Here is a 16,736-nt window from a genome sequence, read left to right as displayed (position 1 = left end):
CATACTACTCAAGGGTAATGTCAAAATGTTATTTTTTCTTAGAATCGAATACAAGTAGCATTTTCTTCCGTCTTATAATCTAATGATCTTTTTAATGCGAGTAGTTCAGTACTAGTGACATAAATTATGATGAGGAGTGCCTTCGTCATCGGGCTAGTACTGGAATGTCGCGGGGGGGGGGGGGGGGGGTCTCAAATCGTGTCAGGCATTTACCTCAATTTCTTGGTTACTAAAGTTCTGTTCGCGATTATATCGACGCCTTAGACGTTCTAGAGCATCGCTTTAACTTGATTTTCTGGTAACCTTTAGTGTCCCTTTAAGGAGCTCGAGTCGCAGAAAAGCCGCCGTCTGCCGTGAGCGAAAGATCGCGGATGGCTGTTCATGAATACAAACAACTTGCAAGATGGGCTGGGTGGGAATCGAACCAAGGACTCCGGGGTGTGAGACGGAGACGCTACCACTCCTCAGCCATGTGTTAGATGAATCGAAGCCGGACAAAATCGCCTCTAGTGAATGCGGTGCTGCCTTAGAAACGTGCCGTAGAAGGTTATACTGCGGTGTATATCGGTAATTTGAAGCATATAAATTACAGAAGTCGCCGTTAAACGAGTAGCGAAGTACGTTTCCGCTACATTTCTTCTGCGCTTGGCGCACACGCAGAGCCATCTTGCTGCAAACAGGGAAGACCCGCTCCTCGCAATGTACGGCGCTGCCCTGACAGGTGGCGCGCCACACGCCCGCTTCTCCCCTTCGTCCCGTCAAAAGCATGCCGAGCGAATGAGTGGGCGGTGCGAACGGGATGCGATAACGCTATCGCGTCCCACTCTTGAAGGCGACGCTTAAGCGTCCTCCAATTTTTGATACCCGCTGGCCCAGCCAGGTGTTATCATCTGCCGTTGCATTATTATGCCAACACTTTATCTGAGCCCCTGATGGAGGTCATGCTGGCACATCCCTAGAAATCCGTTCAGATTCTGCAAGTTGCTATGTCACAAGGGTTTTACTTTTCTTCATGACGTTCGTGTTTACAAGGTCGGATGAACAGACTTGGCAAGTTAGACAATGACTTGCCAGAAAACCTTCAAAATCTTTTCCTCTGCTCCCAGTTTTCACGCACTTCACCTATCGTTAACGTATCTACCGTCCGTATCGCGGAGACGGCGCGTCGACAGGAAAGGAGACGGGTAGGGGAGAGGGGCAAAGATTGGGGCGAGGGCGCCAGTTACTTGGCCTGCGCTTCGGTGGTGATAACGAGAAGAGAAAGACAACACGAACGCCGAACTTCAACTGGAGTTGAAGTCCGGCGTTCGTGTTGTCTTTCTCTTCTCGTCCGTGTTCAATTGTGCGCTGGAACGATGTTTCATAATGCTAATGATAACCAACTAGCCCAGCTATCCATACTTATTGATAACGTAAGCCGCATCGGAGGTGCTTGCATGGCTGCAGCGGCGGTTGCGGTTGCGGTAGGTGCATGGGAGGTGTAGTGACCGCGCATGGCGGCCCTAGTGTCGATGTAGTGTGGTGCAGTATAGAAAAAAAAACTACGTCTTCATAATGTATGATCCCATGTACACAGCCCCATGCATGCAGCCTATATAGCTTCGTTGGTAATCCGTTCGCATATGTATGTTGCGGCTCCACATTTTTTTTTTTGAAAAAGCACCTCCTCCTCCTCTGCGACCCAAACGAGCAGGTGCTAAGCATACCCTGCGCTCAGCAGTCTTTCGGCTTGACGGTTGAACGCATCTGAGATACATTAATACTTTGGCATTCACGACTCATACCAAAAGCTTGGGTGTCCTCGGATTCTCGCTGTGTCTGATCCGTGCAGCGAGACTAAAGCGCCTGCTGCAATGGGGGACGAAATCCGAGAAGGTTAATTACGAATCTTCACTTTAAAACGCGCCCGCAGGTACATACGAATACACGCGCATTATAAGCGTGACACTTACAAAACACATTGCAGGAACCGCACGAATATTTGAAAAATAATAAAAATTACCAGGCTTAGCTTGGTTAAGCCAAGAATGCGTTGCATATTGCGCGTTTTTTTTTTTTTTTGAGGGCGAGGTATTGCTTGGCGGCACTCGATTTTCGGGTGGATGGATGGATGGATGGATGGATGGATGGATGTTATGAGCGTCCCCTTTGGAACGGGGCGGTGGGTTACGCCACCAAGCTCTTGCTACTATACTGCCTAATATTCCACCTAGGTTAAACAACGAAAAAAGACAAAAAAAAACACTATGAACTACCACGCCCAAATTTTCTGATCCCCTATTGCGAACTGTGCTTTTGTACGTCTCCGTCTTTTGTCGTTTCCCTACTTTTCTTCCACCAATCCTCCACCAATCCTGCGCCTCCGCGTGGATGGATGGATGGATGTTATGAGCGTCCCCTTTGGAACGGGGCGGTGGGTTGCGCCACCAAGCTCTTGCTACTATGCTGCCTAATATCCTACCTACGTTAACCGATGGACGGATGGATGTTATGAGCGTCCCCTTTGAAACGGGGCGGTGGGTTGCGCCACCACGCGCCGGCGCAGCGCCCCTGGCGGGAGGAGCGGCAGTCAGGTGGTGGCTGCGGCCGCGCGCGACCGCGCGAGTTGGGGCCGAGCTTTTCTTCCGTGACGTCACGCGCCGGCGCAGCGCCCCTAGCGGGAGGAGCGTTAGTCAGGTGGTGGCTGCGGCCGCGCGCGACCGCGCGAGTTGGGGCCCAGCTTTTCCTCCGGCTGTCGTGACGTCACGTCACGTGGTTGGTGGCTGCCCGACCGCGCCCAAGGGCTGAACTGAGTGATTGCAAAATCAGCACGCTCGCATGCAGCACGTTCGCAGGCTCGCACGCTCGCAACAGGCTAGTACACAGAGAGAGAAACCCAGATACGGACGGTGAACGGCACAAAGAGCGTTTCACACAACGGAGCAATACGCGGTGGAAGTTGAGTGGTTATGACGAACTCGATGCCGGGGGTTTGGATCTCGACCACCAAAGCAGCAGTCCGATGATGCCGGAGAATGCCTAAACGCTCGTGTACTTAGATTTAGGAGCAAGTTAAATGATACCGAGCTAGTCAACGTTTTTCCGAGGACCTCCGCTAGGGTGCAAATCATGGCGTCGGCTCCACTTTGGGACGTCAAATTCCGCAAATCAATTTTTAAATCAATAAAGCAACTAAGCAAGCAACCAAGCAACCAATCATCAAACTAACCAACCAACCAACCAATCAGAGATTCGAAATCACGGAGCATAACTTCTCGAAAAAAATATCCGCAAGAGCTTTGTTTGTTTGCGTATATGCATGTGTCTGTGTGTGTGTGTCTCACACATAAACTACACATCTCACTAAAAGCAGAAAAAGCGCCAGCGTGCAAATAAAAATAAAAATGAGCTACATAAGCCGATTTGCTAAGTGAATGTGTTTAGCGTATTTGTCAAGAGTACACAAACGGCTACAGAGTAACGCGCGCAAGCATCGCCACCTGACGATTGGGAATCTGAGAAACTCGTGCATACTTTGAAGAGAAAAGTTTGCATTCGTGCGTTAAGTCAAGAAGGCGGTGCATTTGACACCCTCAGTAAAACGAAAGAGACGCAGAGAGATCGAATTTATTATAGGAAAGCCAGAAAGGGTTAGAAAGGGAGGCATCACGAGCGTCGGAAAGGTAAGAGCTGCAATGGAAACTGTGGACAAGAAAAGTGGGCTGGGCGGAAAGGTTTAGAGGGGGAACGTGTTGCACTTGGGATCCACGAATGCCGAGAAACGAGGTGCTCGCTCCTGCTGTCGTGCATGGATAAGCGACGCCCCCTTGTTAAATTGAGTATCTTGATTTTCTTGCTTTCTTGTTTATTTTCATTCGTCTTTACCAGGGAACGCTGGGCCCAACCATGGTCGGACTTTCCCTAACCATTTCGGTGCTTCAGTTTGTTCGAGCGAGGCGCCTAAACCTAAAGGGGGAAGATCGATAAATGTTCAAAGACGGAGAGAAACTGGGCTTCTGAGGCATCTGCTTTCTTTTTCTCCAAGCTTTTCTTTTTCCTTGCTCCGGTACCCAGCAGGCAATTACGATGTTTAGAAAGTTTTGTGCCTGCGTTGTTCTTGTTTTTCTATGGCCGGCTAGAGGATTTCTTACAATACGCACTTACCTGCACTTACATTGCACTGTTTCTTTCGTTTCCTTCTCGCAACTTTCAAACTTGTCACGAGAAACCCCTTACTTTTAATGGTCCAGCGCTTTTCGCTTTAGTGTTAGCACGCCGACAGCACAAGTGCCTGTTCCATCTCAACTTTTTCTACGGCAAAGAGGCACTCCTTTTAAAAAGTTGACGAGCAGGGAGCGAATCTGAGCAATATTTATGAAAGCAGCTATAAATAATTGAGAGATAGCGCCAGGTGAGCGCACATGAAACATGAATATAGGGAAATTTCGAAACGTAACACGGCGTTTGTTTTTTTTTTGTTAGAAACGTATTTCGCGACTTTTTCTGGTTTTTTTTGTCTGCGCAGAGCTAAATTTTTGCCGTTGACATAATAATTGGGGCAGTAAGTTTCCTCCCACCGATAACAATGTTTCCTGAAGGATGTATAACAAAACAAAATTTGAACGTGAGAAGATTGAGCGAATGTTTTCATGTGAGAACGAAGGCGTGCACTTCTTCGGCTTCGCCTAACGGCGTGATTGCGGTGAAAGCCACCGGACACTGGCACCACCATTCAGCGAACAAAATGTGGCCCTTTCATTGTCTTGGATACCAGGTTCTGAAAGAAAGGAAGAATATTCACAGCGCACTAACAATACAGAAACTCTATTTTCTTCTTCGTCTCGGTGATAAAGGACCATACATTATTCTGCATCACCTGAGCCAAAACTTTAAAAGCGAAGAGATCATACGCTTCCGTTTGCTGTACAGTAAAAGCAAACTTGGTGTGCAAGATATCCGTAGTAATTGGCATCGCTTCAATATGCGTGTTTTGCCTTATTTCACACGATTACCTTCTTTCCGCAGAGCTAGTTGAAATAGCAATGAACACTAAAGATTAGGTAAGTGCTTCAACTTCCGTAAAGCTGTTGCCGCAACGATAAAGAAAGCACCACATACTGCTTCCCACGCTGTAAGTCAATTGCTGGTGGCCTAAATGAAAAAAAAACAACGTCGTTTGGGTCTGACAAAGACACTGCACTGGAATGCAGGAATTTTAGACCTAACTCCTGCGGTCATCTATCGAACTCCACCTCAATGCCCATACCTTACTGGGTGTGCGCCACCTTTAGAGACGATATTTGAAGATGCCGACAGATTTTCAATACGTTTCAGCTAGCCATGTCGAGAGGGTACGCCTTTCAGATAACATGCGTGTTTGAGGCACTTATACGTAGTTTCCTGGCTGCGTTAAAGCAGTGTTTTAATTCTGACCAAAATTAAGCTACAACACAGAAGTGACGCTACTGAAGTAGTTGAAATTCAGCCGGTTTTCTTAAATATAATTTCTGGAAGATTCGGTCCACTTGGTGACGCTGGCACACTGAAATTCAACAGATAGCCGAATACGCGATGTGCGAAATCCCTGGACATGCCGAATTCTAGGGCACAGCTGTACTCAAACAGCGACGACTCGGCCTAAGGATGGTTAAGAAATAAGCGTATCTATCTAATCTAATCTATCTATCTATCTATCTATCTATCTATCTATCTATCTATCTATCTATCTATCTATCTATCTATCTATCTATCTATCTATCTATCTATCTATCTATCTATCTATCTATCTATCTATCTATCTATTTGCCATCAAAATCTTGATTCAAGGCCTTCCCACGTTAGCACACGGTTGCTAACTTGAAGTATCCACCTGCAAACTTGTTATGAAGTATCCCTGCAAGCTCGTTGTATTGATTTGACGTTCTTACGATACTCCGCAGCAGCAAGAGGGTTCCGAATCACGAGTTCATCATATGTCCAATGAACTCAAGTGTTCAACATTCTGAAGCAATACTTGTTCTGTGGAACGCTGAAGGGTAGCTTCAGTAGTGAATTCCCCGTCCAGGAGCTCTCTGACGTACAGAGTTTGTATTCTTTTCGTTTTTTTTACCCGCGGGTGTACCTGCACTGCGCTCACATGAAAAAGACCAGCCTTTCTTGTGGGGAATGGAACATGTACCTCCGTACTCTGAATCACGTGATTGTGCATTGTACGACTCGTCTTACGAGTCAAAACTCCTCGGAATGTTCTTCAGTCGCTTCCTTCGGAGCTTCTTGCAAGGAATCTCCCGTGCGATGCCCAGATTTCTGTACGTGAAGCACCAGTTGGAGTAAGCGCGGGATAACTGTCTTATATAACAACGAGAACAACAAAAAAAAAGAAAGTGACGAAGAGATGAAAGCGCAAACGGACAGAAAGCCACAAATGCAATGTCCACATAAAACTAGCCCACGAAAGAGCGGACCGTCACGCGAGCGGGCAGTGGCAAGTAATGCAAGCGCAAACCAAAAGGCGCGCACGGACAGAGCCGGGCTGATCCGTCACTATCACGCTTTTGAGTATACCTGCCTACAATAGTACTCCTATAGCAAATATCTTTTCACAGTTAGTATATCGGTGCTAACGAACTCGACGCAAGTGTAGCACGTGCGGGCAGAACGATTTTCTTTTTGTAGAGCTTAGTCTTCTTGTGTTATACGGAGTGATCACTTTTGAGTTTCCCGGAATTTTTAAAAATCGCCTGTGGCACTTAGAACAATTTTCGTCATGGAGCAGGAATATTAGAAGATGCCGACGGTTACTACCACGTAAAATGGAAACATATGTTCAATTAATTATCAAACATTCACTAATTAAATTCTTGGTGAGTGACTTTACGGCACATATTGAAATTCACACATTGTATCCAGCGAGTTTTGCAAAACGCATCCACTTGAAGTGAATCTCCAGGATGACACTGGTTTCGAGATAATCCTTCTGGAAGTGTGAGACGAAATGCATGGGTGTTCCACTTACTTTTGTGCTTCAATGCATAAAATAGCGTTTTGTGAACAACAGTACCTTAATACGGCGAGTTTGATGGCGTATATCCGCGAGCCTGCGCCATTTCGGAAATCAATTTTGAATGGCTACGTTTTGAAAACCCATTGGCTACGAGTAAGTTGCAATATGCATCGCAAAGTAATTACATATGGAAGCAATTAGCGAATTATTTTATTTAGTTGAAGATGTGTTTCGATTTCTCGTGCGAATATTGTCCGCCTCTCTGAGTAGTGCAGCTCAAGGGCTATAATTATGTTATCTGCAACAGGCCAATCTTAAGCATTCCAGAAAACTCAAAATCATACCTCCGTATAATTCAGGAGGATTCGGGCCCCGCAAGGTGACATTGTTCACGTCATCGAGAAATCGAATAAGGTGTATTGACATCTATAGCTGATTTCCGGACCTGAAACTGCACGTGGGTGAATATCTATGGTACAGTAAATGTCACGCGCACACATGCGACTAGTGAAATGCACGGCCAACGTCCATTCTTATAATTTAATTATTGTGCATCTAGAAATAGGCGCCTACATTTCAGATGAGACACGAGAGCTCCGTGTTTTTCTATGGCAGTTAGGGGCTTCGGGCTTACTACTTCTTCATCTGTAACAAAGAAACACTACGAATACGGTAGCTTAAGGGTCTAGGGAAGACAAAAAATGCAAAGAAAAAAATAAACGAACATTTTTACCCGGTCGTTCACTCATCTTTTCTGTGACAGACGGGGCAACGTCCTCAGTACAAGGGCCAGTAGAAACGAAACAAAAGAACCTGAACAAAGACCCACAATGAGATTCTTGGGGACGAGGGAGGATACACGGCGCCTCATGAATAGGCGTTATCCACCGACGTTGCACAACAAAGCGGATCTCATTATTTATTTTGACGTCGACGACCTGCCAGCCTCATAAATATTCGCCTGTGGTCGACGAGTACGTCTTACGCCAGCTTCCGCACAGTCGCCCGTTGAATAAGACCGACAGGACTGAGCGTGTAGCAGCTGACGTTTGTTTCCCACCTTATTGTTCGCATTGAGATATGACGCTGCTAATATCGATAGTAAGTGCAAAGAGTGAGAGGAAGCTTTGCCCTGCGAAGTGCTCATCGAAGTACGCAATAAGCGATCACTCGTCGTTTGAAACGACGCACTGAAGTGACGCAGAACAAGGCGAAATTCCCCTGCCTTGAGAATTACATCGTGGCGTTTAGAATCCAGCCTCGCTTTCGAGCCATTCAGTATAGAGGTAGGGTATGTGTAACGGTAATGAAGCGCATATGTTAAGACTAAGGATAACCTATAGTGTAAAGATAAAGGTTAATCTAGAGGGGCACGGCTACGGTATAAAGGGCTACCAATGGTGGAGAGATGGTTCTGTCAGCGATTGCGTTTCTTCGAGTGTGAGGGTGAAAGATTTTGCTATTTTGCAGCATCCCTCATGGGCAATAGTAGTAGCAAGTGGCGCTTGCGCTTAACCTAGTGTGCCATTCGCCAATTCGCTCGATCGTGGCATGGCTATCCCAAAGTACATCGCTGGCTGAGTCGCTTAGAAGAATTCTGTTCCGTGTAACCTGACGCTTCTGTGCTGGTGCACCGTATTACATGCATTCATAAACGTTATGCAAGTTGCCCATTTTGGCATATAGGGATAATTGCGTAGTAACCATTAAAAAAAACGGAATAGGTGAAATGTGACAGTGTATATGCAAAACCCTCTGCATGAAAGGAGGCAAAAGAAACGCTGCAATGAATGTGATGTTTTTAGTTTAGTTTACTTTTCTCTGGTAGGGCGCGAACATGGCCCTGAGGAAAATAGACTCCGCCGCAAGATATTGGTACCTTCTAAAAATGCACTTAGGCGGCATTTTTAGAAGATACCAATTTTAGTGTCCTCTAAAAGATATGTGTGATGTAAATCTAAGCTTGCTAGGTTGTCTTATAACTTATGTTACCCATGTGCAATTACGTTTTGTGCGCTCGTCTGCAAAACCGTTTTTTTGTATGTGTTCTCTGCCAATTTGATGTAGTTGTGCTTGCATATGTAACTGTGCACGAGTTTATCTTATGCGGGATCCTGCACGTTCGTGCTTGTGCTGATGACTGTATTTTGTGATGCACCTGCGCCACATTGTGTGACAAATGTTTTGCAGTGACGCTGTGCATGGCTGAGGTTCCGTGCATTTTTGTTCGCAGTGGACAAAACTATCATCATTATTGGCTCATACCCCCGTAAGCATTCATGCTTCCGTAAGCTAGCAAAAAATGCAATGGCCTATAGCCCCTTAAGGCAGAGGCTACAAGCACTCAGCAAAGTGAAGCGTACAGCGCATAAATTCTTTATAATCAATCATACAACATACAGAACAGCATGTGGAAAACTGTCATCATCGATGGCTCATACCCCCGTAATCAATGGCTCATACGGCCGTACGCAAGCAAAAATGCAATGACTCATCGTCCCGTAAGGTTCATGACTACTCACTTTGCGTGCATTAGCTGCGATAACACTACTCCTGTTGCCGTTGTCGGTGATTTCAATGTGGATGTGTCGGTACCGAAAAGGGAACGGTTTACGCGTTTTGTGTTGTAGACATACCTCCTGCGATGTCGCACCGCTCCGGCCCAACTGACCACCCAGCGGCGTACGTGCGTCGATTTGACATTATCAAAATATGTGATTACCGTTGCGAGTGAAATAATGAACACCGATCAAGACAATAAATAAGTGTGCGCATCTTTCCTCACGACGACAACCCATCAAGACAATAAATGAGAGTTCGTACCGTAGTTCAAAATTATTTTTACCTCCGTGTCATGTGCTAAACAGTTTCGCTGGCCAACCACTTTCGCAGAGCGGAAAGGCTCACGATTTTTTGTACATTATTCGTTGATTAGTGACGAGGACCAGCCGGTGCTACCGATCTGTGCTAACAAACCTGTGCCAACGTGATTAAAAAAAAACAGTGCGTCACATCTTTTTTCCTGCAACAACCTACCAGGACAGTTCCTCTTTGATCCTATCTTCTGTTCATGAGTTTGCTTAATGCTGGTAATCTCGATGACAATTGCACCTACCATCGTGTATCACAGTTTCCGTGGAACCGCGCGATAATGCAATGTGTACAGCCACCGCCTATATAATATACTTGTTCGAGCATTGTACAATGTCCACGAGCATTACCTTGCTCGAAGAAGATCGTTGAACTTGACGTAAAACAAAACGAAAGAAAAAGCTTCGTTGAGTTCTGCCTATGTGCCCAGCGCAGCACTTTCCGTTATCACGTGATTCTTACAACAATTTACAGTAGTGTTATTATGGTTCCCAGCTTCTGCGTTTGTTCACCTGCAACTTCGCGAAAAAAAAAATGTGTTAGTTAGTGTTCTGGGGTTCAGTGCCTTAATACAGGTGTAGCTTACAGTTAGACACATGCAAACAGCAACGCGGAAGCAAGAGATTTGTTGAAAAGATCCACCATGCGCGATATTGTATCATTTTCCCATTGGGTAAACACTAGCTGGCAGAGATGTTCGGAATGACGCAGACCCGAGAGCTCACTCCGCTACGGCCTGTGCAAGCCTGTCGGAAAGCTGGAATATTCGTTTAACGGCGGCAAACTCTCGCAGAGCAGTAATTTCCACCCCAATCTCTTCTCCACAGTAGACCGTGTACAACACAACAGAACGTAAAGAAAGAAGGTGACTTCACTGCACGCTCGTCGCCTAAGAGGAGAAACTGCTTACACTGGGGGATTCGCTCAGTGCATGAAACATTTGTGAGCGCGCAACCTTGGTTTAGCGTAAGTATCCGGGCAAGCTGTACCCACTAATCAGAAGTACAGAACAGCTGCCAGCTTTCAGTTTCAAGTTCTAGCTCCAAAAAAAGAAAAAAAAGGGAAGCGCCAACTTGTTAAGGTTAAATACACTTTCATTCGACTCTACTTGATTTGAGCCTAGGATTAGGCAAAGCTTTACGTCTGCTTAAATTTGACTGTCAGCCTGCATCGGCACTTTGTTTGTGAAGTGCTTCTTGTTTGTAAAGCGCCTCGTGTGTGAAGTTTAAAGAAGTGTTTCATTACGAGCGGCTCTACTCGGTTCTGCGGATATTTCTTTTCTTATAACGTTAAGCAACTTGACGGCTTTACAGTGAGTCTTGGAATTTTTTAGGGTAAGGTTAAACGTAGGCTAAAGTGTTACCGCAGTCGCACATAGTTTCGGAAGCTCCACAAAACTTTTTAACAGCCCAATTTACGTCGGTTTGCATCTATATGCAACTAATGAGGTCGTTCATGCCAAGCATTTTATTCAACAGCATACGTCAGGTTGCGGCCGTAATCTGCCGCAACCTGAAGGAAGGTAACTGTCTTCCCTTTAACATCTCTCCTCTAGCACTCGACACGTTACTAATGCTTGCGTGAGTGTTATGTACGGGGAGGTATAAACGTATATACCGGCTACCTAAACGCTTTGTGCGAAGAGGTCCCCAACTATGTGACACGTGTCCTATGTAGACAAGGGCCTTGGACTAAACCTAACCTCATGGACTTCTCTAACTTGCGAAAGCATCTCACTACACGAGTCGTTTTCGCAATCCTCCGGTATTCGAGAGCCGCAACGGTTGCGTTTAGAAACGGGTGACCTTTTCCGCAGGAGCGCCAAGAGCCCCAAAGACCCTTGAGCCGACGCGACGTAGGGTCTTCTGCCACCTTAGCTCGGTGTTTTCGTTTGCCAGCTCTCGACGGCGAAGCCATCGTGAATTCCTTCCCGTTGGTGGAAACCAAAAGGAATAGCAAATGCGGTAGGCGTGCGCGAACGGGGGAGGGGGGGGGGGATTGGAACGAGTGACAGAGAGAGAACAGAGAAGCCAAGCAAACTCGTCTTCTTCGCACAGCTTGCGAAGCCCGGCTTTTCACTTGCGCGTAGAGCCGGGAACGTCGGGATAAAGCGCAACTGCGCAGTCACCCACCTACTTTGCGCCTGAGAAAAACGCCCGCGCGAATTTTCCCTCTACATCTCGTACGTAAGAATAATGATGCAAAAAAGAGGGGAGCATCACCTACTCCGGATCACCTTCCTTCTCCATCAGCCATAGAGGACACGTGTGCGCTTGATTTGGCTCGCGTTATTGGATTCCCACGAAAGCGACGACGTCGAGAACGTTTGTGTCGCGATAGGAAGCGCTACTTTGTATGTTACTTTATGCTTTACGCCCCTCCACGTCGTGCCGGAGATAAGAGTAACATTGTGCAGATATGTTGGTTTTTTTTTTCGTGCATTTCTGTGCAGTTGGTGACGTTTATTTTTGTTGGTATGATATACAAGTGGCCTATATGGCTCGCAGAGGAGCTTCATCGAATCCCTCACAGCGCTCTTTTACTGCATACGACGGGGTTGGTGCAAACGACAAATATATAAATATGTCCTCGTGTAAGGCTTTTTAGCACGAAACGAATGGTTCCATAGGAACAGCACATTCAACTCAACGTCGAGGAATTCCCCGCAAAGGAGATTGGCGAATGGCTTGAGAGGGCCGCGTTGACTTGCGCGTGGCTTCCGTCGACTTCGGAAGCCCCGAGAGTGCTTTCAATCGTTCGGGGGCATCGCCGCCGATACAATTGACAGACCAGTTGCAACAAAGTAGCAATGAAATTGTGAAAAGCGTTGAGCAATATACCGAGAGCCTTTCAAGTCATCCCTTCTACTTGTGCATTTACCGGACGATGGTACCTCGCCAACTAAACGTTGATTTGGATGGCACACCACACGTTCCGCGTTTTCTTTTTATTTTAAATGCAATCAGCCCAGCATAGTTCATTACAAAACTCAAAATATTTTGCAGCTAAACCCAATTATACTTCCGAGTCTTCCTTTTTAAGTGTTTGTGCTCCTTGTATCAGAATATTAATTCACACTCCCCACGCCAAGCGTGTACACCCGTGAGCAAAAGTATACGGACCAACGCTTGCGCGATAAAGCCGTTTCTTATTTCCTCTGCCTGTGAACGCGACGTGAAATTGAGGGCTGCAGTCCACCTTGGAATTGCGAATTTTTCAGTGTACTCGTTAATTCAAGTTCATGTTTGTTAATTACGAAGAAATTCAGTTCCTTCGGCGACCCTACGGTCGGTATATTTTTGCTCACGGGTGTAAGCCTCTTCGTTTTGCAAGCACGTTCAGTAATACGAATCGATATGTTTTTTTTTTTTTTTGAGCACGTTCCGATTGCAGCCAAGTTTGTTTGGCCACTCGAGTGATTACACGACGAGACAAGGAAAAACCTGAATAATATGTCATTAATAGATCTTCCATATCGGTCTGGTGACGGAAACGTTCGTGGCGAAATCTGCTCCGCAAATGCGAAAATCAAGGAATAATTTGCGCCAGTGTAATTTGAAGCTTTGTTGAATTACTTCGCTGCCCGTTATCTCCACAAAAGCCACGGCAGCTTAGCGGCTACGGCATTTTACAGTTGAGCACGTGGGACATAAAATTAAACGTCCGTGGACACAAGTGCCGTAACGTGTGTGCAATATGCAGAATTTCAACTTAATCATTGGCTTCGAATATAAGGCGCATGCGAAAAAGGCTGAGATTTCCACTAAGGATAATCCGGAGTCCTCCAATACTGCGTCTCTCGTAGGCGAAGCGAAACGTCGGAGCGTTAAGCATTTATTAATCGATATCACTGCTAGCTACACGCAACAAGCAGGTACCTCTCCTGCGTCATAAAGGCAATAAAAGGAATAAACTGGAAGTGATAATAACTACGCTTAGTGGCCTCATCAGTGACCGCAGATGGGAAGACTTCGCGATTGTTGTACATAATTTTTTTTTACGTGTGGTTCAATGCGTGATCTCCCTGGAAAAGACATGTAAGTTCGCGAGTGCGCAATAGTCAGGCGTGCCTGCAAATCTTAATAATAAATAACGAATCGTGGCACAGAACGGAGAACCTGCAGATAGACGACGAAACGATAATCGGCTCCTATTGTAAACGTCGATGACGCTGTCTCATCGATTCTGTGGCGGTGCGCTGCGTTTGTCGACAAAGAGTTACGGGCGCGCAACGAATTGCACAAGCTAATTAAGTCACTGGCCAACATTTGAGCGACTCCTAGAGCGAACGCAGTCTGCAGATACAGCCCTTGGCACACGCCAGAAGTGGTAGCATATACTGTACGCTGACATTGGCGCCAACGAGGGAATCGTGCTTGAAACATGGTCCGATCACTGTCGTTTAGAAGTGTTGGGGCAATTTGGGTAACTGCATTGACATAGAACAATGTGACTGTAAAAGAGGCGGTGATTCAGAAAACCCTGTTATTGTCGACATCATCTGTGATAAGAATGACGAATGCGCGTTTTGTTGCAATTTAACACCTCAACGTTCGCTCTGAACACTCTACCGTAAAAAAAAAAAAAAACATGATTATTCTTCCGCGAAGCTTAGTAACCGAGATGAAAAGTATGTGGCGAAATATATCACTGTATAAAATCAGGCTGCCCACATTATGTTACACTCTTCTGGCTATCAGCCGTAAAAAGGGTTACTTTCTCCACAACTTCACTTAAGGTTGTGCCTTGTAGACAAAATAAGAGTGCGGAAACTTTGAAGAGTATCACCGCATCTGTTTGTTTTACCGGACGGAGGAGTTCCCCAAGCTCCTGTCACCTTCGGGATGATTTTCTATCAGTTACGGAGACTCCAACGCCATCTGCGGGAATGCACCACGTGACAAACTCACCCGTGCTCTCCGCTGACGTTGCCATCCCCGTGGTGGGCGCGGCCGGTTCAGACTCCAGAGTCATCGCGCTTTCCACGCCCGGCGCGTGGGCCGCCGCCACGGGAGACCGAGGACTCGCCACCACAACCAGTTAGCCCTCTCACGTGCCCCAGTAACACCGTCATTCGAGTCGATAGCACAGGAGCCCTGCCGCGCTGCTGGCGGGGCCACGGTTTGCTTGGCATGGAACAGCGCACACAAATAAAGAAACAAGCTAAAAAAGCGAAGACAACGTTGTTGACGATGCTCACAACAAACTCGACATCGGGCCCTATTATCGGCCTTGCACTTCACCTCCTCCGGTGCTGCCGCTGCGAGCAACAAGCACTGGTGGTGAGTCGGCGCGAACAGCAGCCAACGATGAGGGATATCTCGCCGCGGCAGCCGTCTGCAACTCGCGCCAGCGCCACCGGCGAGGAGAGCGCGCGATTCTTGCTTTCGCAGGGTGTGCTGTTCTCGCAGCGGCTATTTGTCAAAAGCCGGGCTTCGGCGTGCCAAACGTCGGTGGGCGAGTCGACCGCGCCGACCGAAGCAGAAGCGGCGCGGCGTCACAGCAACCCACCGTCAACACGAGCGTGGCGAGCGTCCCGACAACGCCAGGAGCTGACAGGCGGCGCGCGCGCGGCCCGCCTGAGCCGCACGTTCTGAGTTCACCAATACGGATGGAACTCCCGGCGAAGAGCGCGTGGTTCCGTTTTGATCACGTGGGCCGTCTTTCTTTCTCTCACTCTCTCTCTCTCTCTCCGTGTGCACTTTCTCTCCGCCGTGGCGGGCCAATGGGTGCGCGCGAGACGACGGGGCCGAAGTGTGCTTTTCCCGTTGCCCCGCAACCACCCGATCGGACGTTCTGTCTGGAGTGCGGGTGGGGGAAAGTCGTAACAGGTTACGGCGCGAAAGGCACGGGCTCGTCGCACCTCCTGTGTGCCTTCTTGTTGTGTCCCCATTCGGAACGATAGCGGGTCGCTTGAAAAAGTGCGATAGGGAAGTGCTCGATAGTCGGGAACACGGCAACGGTGCTTAGGTTTCAGAAAAAATCAATGCCTTGCGGCCTAGTTTTCCCGTGAAAGTAGCGTGCTCGTCTGGCCGTTGGCCCTCACTCCGGGGGTAACAAGTGGCTTCCGTTCGGGGTGTGGCGCCTTTTGGATTTCACTAGGATGTATTTTTTTTCCGAGTTACTCATAAAAGGGCTGAAATACGTTAGCATCTACGTGACGGTGTGAGTAAAAGTGATAGTGTCGTCGGCCACAACCTGTATTTTCTGACAGTGCCTAGTAGGGCACGTGAACAAAACCACGAATTTGCATAAACTTCATCGTTTGAAAACGAGCACTTGAGACGCTTACTGAAAAAGAGATAGCTTTTCTGAAGAGATAGGGAGGTCGTGATGTCACAATGGGCCATTCTTGGTTGTATCTATTTAAAGTTCTGTTTCTTCAAAAAACGTTTAGTTGGAAGTAGCGCCTTGTCTGTCGTACATGTTGTTCTTTCGTCCGCGTCTTCGTAGCGCTCATTTCATCAAGTATGCATGACCAACTCACCCACATCAAGCTTCTGCTGCTCCGTACGCTGTGCGTGAGAGTGAAATTGTGCGAGGGTGAGCCGACGACGGCCGCTCAATGTCGTGTGCGCAAGGTAGGAAAGCGCGAAGGAAGCGCGCCGTCTTTCGTCGCACGCAAGGCACCGGGCGAGGGGGTGGGAAGGAGGATGCGTTCTACTCCGATGGATGCTGCGTATGCTGCGGCCGCATGCGGCTGCGCGGGCCCTATTTTGAGAGCGATCTGCGATGGGGGACAGAGTCTAGGCGTCTAGGTGCACCGACGCCGCTTAGCGCGCGTTGAAGTGAGAGACAGCACGAAGGTGAATTCGCTCTCTCCTGCTGCCGCGCTTCCTAACTCCAGCGTTTTGGCAGTGGGTTTCTGCAGTCATCGAGTGAG

At 47.5% G+C, this 16,736-nt stretch overlaps 1 protein-coding gene across 1 annotated transcript in view; it reads right to left on the bottom strand.

Annotated features, from left to right (window-relative positions):
• The window catches only part of LOC135917828 (calcium/calmodulin-dependent protein kinase kinase 1), a 276,923-nt gene extending 261,480 nt beyond the window's left edge, over positions 1 to 15,443 (bottom strand). The window contains exon 1 of the mRNA XM_065451429.1: positions 14,764 to 15,443. Coding sequence (XP_065307501.1) covers positions 14,764 to 14,827 — 64 coding nt within the window. The 5' untranslated portion in view covers positions 14,828 to 15,443. The remainder of the gene's footprint in view (positions 1 to 14,763) is intronic.
• Positions 15,444 to 16,736: the final 1,293 nt, after the last annotated feature.

The sequence above is a fragment of the Dermacentor albipictus genome, chromosome 2 (genome assembly GCF_038994185.2).
Source record: "Dermacentor albipictus isolate Rhodes 1998 colony chromosome 2, USDA_Dalb.pri_finalv2, whole genome shotgun sequence".
NCBI lineage: Eukaryota > Metazoa > Arthropoda > Arachnida > Ixodida > Ixodidae > Dermacentor > Dermacentor albipictus.
Note: the sequence above shows the minus strand (reverse complement) of the source record. Positions and strands in the feature narration are given on the sequence as shown.